Source organism: Otolemur garnettii, unplaced genomic scaffold (genome assembly GCF_000181295.1).
Source record: "Otolemur garnettii isolate 467f Iridium unplaced genomic scaffold, OtoGar3 scaffold00007, whole genome shotgun sequence".
NCBI lineage: Eukaryota > Metazoa > Chordata > Mammalia > Primates > Galagidae > Otolemur > Otolemur garnettii.
In genome coordinates, this window is record NW_003852402.1 from 42263960 (window position 1) to 42273364 (window position 9405).

The following is a 9405-nucleotide window of genomic DNA, read 5'->3' on the forward strand; positions in this document are numbered from 1 at the left end:
TAAGCTCTCTGTGCTGGCGTCACAAATTGGAGCTACCTGGCTATGAACGTTACATGAAAGAAGTCAGAGATTTAGACTGTCTGTGTCTGGCTTCCGTGTATGTATTTACCTGTGTGTACTGAAGACGTACTCCACGGTGTTCCTAAATACACACAGTGAGAATTGTCTGCCCTCTTTTACTCAACGTTATCTTTCTGAATTTCTCCATTTTTAAAGTTTTAGTTGTCTTTTTTTCCTCCCTGCTATACACTATTTAATTGCATACACACACATGCACACACACATATATGCACAACTTATTTATTCAGAGATGTTGATGGATGTTCGGCTATTTATGAACAGAGATGCCATGAACTTTCTTCTGCATGCCTTATGGTGAACATATGTAATCATTTCTGCTGAGTATTTACTTAGGAGTAGGTCACATATGTTCAACTTTAAAAGATACTGCCAAATAGTTTTCCAACTGGTCGCGGCAATTTGCCCTCCCACCAGTAGCAATCTGAGTGTTCTGGTTGTACACATCTTTGGCAGGGCTTTGATATTGCCTTTTTCATTTTAGTTCTTCCCATGGATGTGTACTGGTGATTTTAATTGCATCCACCGGAGACCAATGTAGTTGAGTACTTCATAGTGAACTCTGTTGAGTTGTCTCTCTCATACTGATCGTAGATATTACTCATATATTCTGGACATGAGGTTTTTCCAGCTATATTTGTTGCACACATCTTTTCCCACTCTGCGGTCCCCTCTTCATTCTCTTGATTATGTGTTTCTTAAAGAATAAAATTAGAAACTCGGATTTCTAATTTTCATGTAGACCAGTTTACCAATTTTCCTTTATGGGGACAATGTTAATGTTCTTGGTGTCTGTAAGAAATCTCTCTCTACTCCAAAGTCATTTTCTCTCTCACTTGTAATGCCTTGTGTATCGTATGTCAAGTTGTTGTGAATGAAGACTTGGTTTCTAGATTTCAGTCTCATCTATCTATTTTCCGGCATCGGTATTATCCTGTCTCTCTGGGGAGGCAGCTGCCTACTGGAGCACACATTCTGCCCTGTGCATTGAGTTTTCCAGAGTCCCTACCTGGTGCACATGAGCAGGTCTGTCTCTAATTCTAGCATTAAGGACCTAGCTTTTTGTTGCCATGAACTTAAATCATGATTTCTTTTTTTTTTTTTTTTCCTAAATCAGAAGTTTTATATCTTTATTCAGAACGTGATTAAACCACAGAATAAAGTTCTTCTAGCATTATAAAATCCAACGTTTTGAAATCCTTTTGTAGTTGGCAATACTGTTTTTACATCTTTGATAACCCTGAAGTTTTTCATGCATTCAGGTATTTTGCATGATATCTGATGTGATCAGCGATAAAGGTTGCAATGAAGTAGTAGCTGTGATCATAACCCTCTTGTAATCTAAAAACAACAGGGATTTTCTTTTCTGTGGACGCAGCTATGAAGTTATCGGGAAGTAACTGTCCATCTAAAAGAAACTGGTCATCTTTTCCTTGATCAATTAGTATGTCCAGCTGAGAACCTTGATAGGACTTCACAAGAAAGGTAGCATCATAAGCCTTCCATTTACTTTGATCTGGTCCTAAATATCCACCAAAGGCCTTTTTGCCCCAAGGACAAAGCACTGGGTGGCAAATTAGAGCAAACGCTGACACAGATTTGTATTTTCCAGGATTTTTCAAAGCACAAATGAGAGCTCCATGGCCTCCCATGGAGTGGCCAAAAATTGACATCCTTTGGGGGTCCACTGGAAAATTGGCATTTATGAGTTGGGGAAGCTCCTCTGTTATATAAGAGTACATTCTATAGTTAGTTTTCCAAGGATCTTCAGTGGCATCCACGTAAAACCCAGCTCCGGTACCAAAGTCCCAGCTGTCATCTTCTCCTTTAATATTGCAGCCACGAGGGCTGGTATCCGGAGCAATGACGACAAGGCCGTGCTCTGAGGCAGCTTGATGATAACCAGATTTTGATATAAAATTTTGCTCTGTGCATGTTAAACCGGACAGCCAATACAGTACAGGGCACTTTCCACTTTCTGCCTTTGGTGGTAAGTAGACAGCAAATTTCATTTTGCAGTTTAGTTCAACACTGTCATGTTCAAAAACTTTCTGCAATCCCCCGAAGCACTTATTGCTGGAAATCTGTTTCAAGGCCATTCTTCTCCTCGGCGGCCGCAGCAGCGTAGCTGGAAAAAGTAGTCCTAAATCATGATTTCTAACAGCTTCATCAATAATAAAATTCATGTTTTGGTCTTCAGTGTTCCTGATTCTTCTGTGTTTGCTGGGAACTTAGAATTATTTGTGCCATTTACTGGTTCACCTAAAACCCAACATGGCATTTTGCATTTTATAATGTAAACACATATTTACTTCTTTTATCTTTTTATGCAGACTGTAGCTATTACTTCCACTTAGCATTGTTAAACCAAATTCTGTTCATCACTGAAAAGTAATATAAAGTAATGGTTAAGTGGAAAGGTTTTTTTTTTTTATAGTTTTTGGCTGGGGCCAGGTTTGAACCTGCTACCTCCAGTATATGGAGCCAGCGCCCTACTCCTTGAGACACAGGCACCGCCCAACTGGAAGGTTTTTTTCAAATTTTGCCATTTACTAGTCCCATGGCTTCAGGCAATTTACTGATCTTTCTCTGAAATTTATCTGTAAATTGGGGATAATAGTACTGACCTCAGAGGAAATGCAAGTGTCGAATAAACCAATGCACATTAAAGTGATTTTACCGATAACTAGTGTCCAGGAAGTTCTCGATAATGGGAGCTGTTATTGCAGCTGTTATTTTCTCAGCATTTAGAATTGTTCCAGGAACATAGTGGACGTTTAGTAAACACATTATTCCTGGTGGGTTAAGTTGAATCCAGATGACTAAACTTTCATGGCTGTACTCGGTGTTCAAAAACTCTCCTTTGGTCCACAGCCTCTTTCTCGTGTCCTGCTTTCTTTTGTAGACACCTAGGTTTTATAGCGGTATAGATCCCAGTGACCCACATACTTACCTACTATTTATTGCCATTTCATTACACCTGCAGTCTTTGGGAGGAATGTCATAAAATTATTTGGAAAGAAAAGGAAAGATGTATCATTGAATCTTCAAATCTTGTAATATAAAATAGATTATTGGCAGTAGGGAGCCAGACATTCTGCTTGAGTTTTGCTTCATGTTGTTAGAATTTAGGGTTGGCAGCTTTTGTGAGATCAATTGGTAGTATCTGAAGTTCATAAAGTTTAAATAAACCATTGACCTATGACAGGGTTCAAACTTCATCCAGAACTTCTCTCCACTATTCTGACATCTTGGTAAGGAGTGTTTTTGTTTGGATATGGGATCCTGTTCCTGGAACCCAGCTGACCTGTGGAATTAGCAAGTTCAACTGAGACAAAGCTCAAATAGAAAGAGAAAGTGAGTAGAAACCAAAAGAAAATCCAGAGCAGTGCTGGCAGCATGAATAGAAGGCAAAAGTAAATTTGCACAAGCTTTAGCATAACCAAGACAAAGATTATTTAAGCATAGAGAAAGTCTAGTGCACTTCTAGAGAGGTGGAAATGGGTCTCTCTCTTGAGTGAGAAGACACAAAGGCAGTGTAAAGTTGTAGCATGTAAATATCCTCCTTCTCTCCCACGGAAATTATTTGTGTGACTCCTTCATTGGTCTCTCTACCTCCTCTGCAGGCACCTTTGTCCTTTTCTATTGGTCATTGATCACCTTGGTTATCTCACATCCACATTCTTTTTGCAATAATTGGTGAAAATTATTGAGTGCTGAGCTAGCTGCTGATTTTATAATACTTGGGGTATTTGTGGTGTGCACTGTTCTACCATATTTTGTTCAGCATGTGCTTGGTCACTTGAGTCACAGTGTTCCCATAATGTTTCCCTGGCCTCTCCAGACTTCTATGCAGCAGGCCGGGCTGTTCTCCTATCTCCCCTAAAGCACCTTTGTCCCTATTCAGTTTTCGGCTGTCTGTCACTGAAAACTGATAGTGGCTTAAACAAGAAAGAATTTATTTTTCTTATATAATTAGCTGCCATTACTGGTTTTTGTTCAGTGGCTCAGTGATGTGACAGCTTTGGACTGGCTTCCCTGCATCTTTTTGGCCTTTCTGACATGGTGGCTGATGGGTGCTGTGGCCATTAGCATCATGTCCCTGCCAGCACCACATCCCCACCACATTCACAGGCAGGAACTCTTCCCTTGCCACTTTCTTATTGGGACAAAAGAAATCTTTCTTGGAAGCCAATTTGCAGACTGGTTCCCTTCATCTCCCTGCATTACAAGAGGCCAATAGCAAATTCTAGGGTGGGAGGGAGGCAAAAGAGAAGAGGGCTAGAAATAGCTTTTATGTGGCCCTGCTACATGCCAGTCACAGATGTGCTGTCTCTGTTCAATATTTACTTTAATAGCCCTTTGATACTACAGATCCTAACATAAATATCATTCGTGTATTATATACTATGTTTCTTTTGTGTTTGCTACAATTAGCAATGCGAAAAAAAGAGTTGTGTCTTCTTTATCCAATCTGTGCTATTTCAAAATATTAACATAACCATTTTTTGGTATGTTTATCATTTATGTCAAATGTAAGTATCTTTAAAAATTATTGATAAAATATATTTCTTAACAGGATAAAAACCCATTCTACATTAACTGAAAATGTGCTTTCTCATAAAGTACAATTTGATGGTAGGATCATATCAAGGTAATTGTGATTTTTATTAAATATTTTAATCCTATGATTATAAATGTGTATTTTCTTTGCAAATAGAAGTTATAGTAAGATTATATGAATTTGTATCATTTAAATGAAAAAATGTGAATTTAGAAAAAATATTTTTATGTAGTAGTCATTAAACTATTATAAAAATATAGGAAATATGAACCTGTAAGAAAAACATTTTAATTAAAAATTATTTAAAAATCATTTCTAGGGTGAGCGCTCAGTGTGTGATACTTCTTGTACCTTCAATGAACCCCCAACAATAAAAAAAATATAATAAATAAAATTATTTGTCAATTAAAAATTTAAGAAATCACTTCTGAACTGTCTTCTAGAAAGAAACTTAGAATTGAATTTTTATTTTTATTTATTTAATTTAATTTATTTTTTTTAGACAGAGTCTCATTATGTCACCCTTGGTAGAGTGCTATGGAATCACAGCTCACAGCAACCTCTCTAACTCTTGAGCTTAAGCAATTCTCTTGCCTCAGCCTCTGAAGTAGCTGGGACTACGGTGCCCACCACAATGCCCAGCTACTTTTTTGTTGCAGTTGTCATTGTTATTCAGATGGCCCGGGCCGGGTTCAAACCTGCCAGCCTGCGTGTATGTGACTGGCACCGTAACCGCTGTGCTATGGGTACCTAATTTTTATTTATTTTAATCAATTAATTTTTTTTTTTTTTTTTTTTTTTGAGACGGAGTCTCACACTGCTGCCCAGGCTAGAGTGCCGTGGCATTAGCCTACCTCACAGCAACCTCAAACTCCTGGGGTCAAGTGATCCTTCTGCGTCAGCCTCAGCATACTGAGTGGTAGAGACTACAGGCACATGTCAACATGCCCAGCTAATTTTTCTGTTTTTAGTAGAGATGGGGTCTCGCTCTTGTTCAGTCTGATCTTGAACTCCTATGCTCACACTGTCCTCCCACCTTGGCCTCCCAGAGTGCTAGGATTATAGGTGTGAGCCACCACACTTGGTCTAGAAGTGATTTTTTAAAAAGATGTATCTATTACTAGTAAAAGATTCTGAACTAAAAATTAACCTTTATACTATATAAGCTGCTTTATTTAATTTTATTTAATGATATAACAGTAGATTATTGACAGATGCAACAAGTTACAAGGAAAATTTGTTATCTCAGTCTCATAAACATTTGATAACACATAATGCTACTTGATGTTCTTTGTGTATATTTCTGGTAAAATGTATTTTAAAATTATCATATTTGTTCAGTAATTTTAAACTTTTCTATGGCAATAAAAGATAATAGGCATATATCTTTGAGTGCCTTGCCAGCTCAACTTATTTTCAGGTATTCCTCTTCTACCTTGTAGCATATCTATATTCATATCAGTGTAAGATAAAGGCTTTCCTCTATTTGAGTCTATCTTTGATTGACACCTCCGCAAGCTGTATCGTGTTTTCCCTACAGCTTTGCATAACCCTCACTCATTGCCACCTCCCTCTTTGAGATGCACCATTTTAATTTATTATTTAATTTGAAATTATTCTATGTGAGAACATTTGATATCATTCTATTTTTTCTAGAAATGGACGCGATGCTTGTAGAGAGCTGATCGGGTTCTTTTTTACTTATGACCAATCCCTTACAGTTTATGAATACCGACAATTTGGGAAAAACAGGTATGCCATTAAACATTGTTAGAACTCTCAAAATAATCCTGAGAGAAGCTAAATAACTACTTTTTTTTTTCATTTAACTTCTAGAACAAATGTACTGCCTTTTATTCAAAAAAGCATTTATAGTCATCAGTGTGGACGAAGAAAAGGAAAACAGTACCAGCTTGGTGATTTTTATGTTGTAAGTGAAGTGTGTGTATGCGAATGTTTAATACCAAGTGTTGGATTTTGTGGGGTTCTGGGGAGGTGGAAAGAGGCAGAATATCTTCGTCTACATCCTAAGTAGGGACATTTGTGTGAGGGGCTAATGGTAGATGTTTTCCTAGGACTTTCTGCTTTCCAGGCCCAAAACTCAATGCTTTGCCTCTAAGCATAGCATTTATTATCTGTAATGCCCCTCCCCCATTCCACAATGTGGGTTGTCCCCAGGAAAGCTAGTTTCTTGGTGTTTTGAAAGGCTCTTTAAAGCTGTATCATTGGGTAAGTGGCTACTGCAGTAGCACCAAGAGTAATAATGCTCTACCTAAAACAGGTTTATCCTCTGACGTTGTGTGATTTCCTCCGTGTGGAAAAGTACTGGCTTCTAGAGCTGTCACTTGTCTATTCTTCCCTGTGATTTGCCCAACTCGGGAAGTTTCTGCCTTACGGTGAACTATATCATCACAACGATAGCATTCTTATATTTTAAATCATATTCACCTATTATGTCATGATTAAAATACATCACTATCCACAGTGATCATTCACATAACAAATATATGTTCACATGCTGTGTACTGGGGGATGGAATAGTAAGTTAGACTCGTTTCCTGCTTTCAGTCTAGTGGGAAACACAGGAAAGTCAGAAGGCAGGGGCAATGGTCTCATTTTGTGCAGTCACAGGAGTGTTCATGGAGAAAGTGCCATCTAATCCTGACTAGGAGTTAGCTAAGCTGGGATAGAGAGAGAGGAGAGGCTAGGGAAAGGCTTCCAGGTGGGGAAGATAGCTCATGAAGAGAACAGAAGCAAGAAGTCACATGGCTTATTTGAAGAAACCGAAGTATTTCAGTCTGGTTAGAGTATATAGAGTTCAAGGTAGGGGGTGGCAAGAGATGAATCAGAACTTATTAAAAGCAGCCTGTGTTAAGATTAGTTAAAATATATTGGGACATCATTGAGATGATTCATTAGATTGTTGATTTGTGATCTTTTGATTTTTTGATGTGGGAATTTAAGGCAATGACTTTTCCTCCCAGGACTGCCTTGGCAGTATCCCACAGGTTTTGAAAGCTTTTGGTCCCCTTGCCATTTAGTTCTGAGAATTGTTTGATTTTCATCTTTATCTCCTCCATGACTCAACTATTATTTATTTTATTTTTTTTAAATTTCACATTAATATGAGGGTACAAATGTTTAGGTTCCATTGTTTACAATTCTAAGGTAAGATTTAGTGATAATTTGTTTAGTTTCTATGACTTTGGGTGAGTATGAGTGCTCCTATTGGAATTGATTTCAATTTTTTTCCACAGTGGTCTTGAGGAGGTTCATGGCATAATTTCTATTTTTTAAAATTTTTTGAGACATGTTCTATGGCTGAGGATGTGATTGATACTGGAGAGTAATCCATGGGCTGAGGAGTAGAATCTATATTCAATAATATTGGGGTGGTATTCTGTAAATGTCTTTTAGGCCCAATTGTTTAAGCCCAGTGTTTCTTTGTTTAATTTCTGCTTGGATGATCTGTCCAGTTATATCAGTGGAGCATAAAAATCCCTGGCTATTACAGTGTTGGTGCTAATCATTTTGTTTAGATCCAGTAGGATTTTGCATTATAAATCTGGGTGCACTTAAATTTGGTGCATAAATATTGAGGATTGATATGTCTTCTTGTTGAATTATACCCCTGGGCAATGTATAATGCCCTTCTTGATCTTTCTTTACTTTTGTTGCTTTGCAATCAATGATATCCATGATGATAGCTTCAAGTTCTGCTTTATTTTAGTTTCCCTCTTCATGGACTATTGTTTTCCATCCCTTCACCCTGACTCTGAATGTGTGCTTGGGGGTTAGATCCATTTTGTAAAGATGACCGGCTTGTGTTTTTGTGTTTTTTAAATCCATTCAGCCAGCTCATGTCTGTTCAGTGGAGAGTTCAAGCCATGCACATTTATGGAGAGAATTGAAAAGTGGTGGCTTTCTGTTAGTCCTGTTGTACAGGGCTCTGTTGTTTTGTTTTTATCTTGCGCCATCGTGGTGGCTAAGCTTTGACCTTTAGTTTCTGGGTAGTTTTACCCTGGTGGTAGTTTATTGTGCTGGTCTATGTGTAATGCTGGTCTATGTGTAATGTGGGTCTGAGTACTTCCTGCAGGACAGGGGTAGTTGTGGCAAATTTCCTCCAAGTCTGTTGTTAAGAGAAGATTTATTTTCTCCATCACATATGAAACTTAATTTTACAGGATACAAAGTGCCAGGTTGACAGTTGTAAGGTTTCCATGGAAGAATCTTGATGGGTTTACCCTTGTGGGTCAGATGTTGCCTATGCCTATCTGCTTGTAGAATGTTATCTTTGATTTTGACTTTGGCCGGGTCAATTACAATGTGTCTTGGAGATATTTTATGTTGAGTCTTCCCCGAGTTCAATGTCTGTCTGGTATTTGGATGTCTGAATTTTTGATGATGTTTGGGAAATTTTCCACAATAATATCTTTAACTAGAGAGTCCATGCTTTTGAGACTTGATTCTTCTCTCTTAGGGATACCTATAATTAATGTATTTTTGTTTCCATAGTCCCAAATCAATGTAAGAGATTACTCTCCCTTTATTCTCTTCTTTTCTGCCACTTTAAAGGACTGGGTTAGCTTGAGGGCCTTGTCTTCAAGCTCTCAAAATCTTTCTTCTCCGTGGTTTAATCTGTTGCTGAAACTTTCTGCTGTGTTTTGTAATTCCCTGAATGTCTCTTTTAATTCTTTGAATTCCATTCTATCTTTCCTAACGTTGTCAAGACCTTTAATGAATTTTTTGTTAGTTTTGTTTAT

At 37.9% G+C, this 9405-nt stretch overlaps 2 protein-coding genes across 2 annotated transcripts in view; one reads left to right on the top strand and one right to left on the bottom strand.

Annotated features, from left to right (window-relative positions):
• Nucleotides 1–9405, top strand: part of CAPS2 (calcyphosine 2) — a 57219-nt gene that overhangs the window by 29273 nt on the left and 18541 nt on the right. The window contains exons 10-12 of the mRNA XM_003783406.2: nucleotides 4658–4732; nucleotides 6299–6394; nucleotides 6479–6572. Of these exons, the coding sequence (XP_003783454.1) occupies nucleotides 4658–4732; nucleotides 6299–6394; nucleotides 6479–6572 (265 nt within the window). The remainder of the gene's footprint in view (nucleotides 1–4657; nucleotides 4733–6298; nucleotides 6395–6478; nucleotides 6573–9405) is intronic.
• LOC100962006 (S-formylglutathione hydrolase) lies at nucleotides 1195–2213 on the bottom strand. The gene has a single exon (XM_012814198.2). It carries the CDS (start codon nucleotides 2175–2177, stop codon nucleotides 1329–1331), a length of 849 nt encoding a protein of 282 aa, XP_012669652.1. The 5' UTR covers nucleotides 2178–2213; the 3' UTR covers nucleotides 1195–1328.

What these genes read in the sequence shown, in the direction of transcription:
- LOC100962006 (XM_012814198.2), bottom strand. Translation starts at nt 2,177, where the DNA reads ATGGCCTTGAAACAGATTTCCAGCAATAAGTGCTTCGGGGGATTGCAG.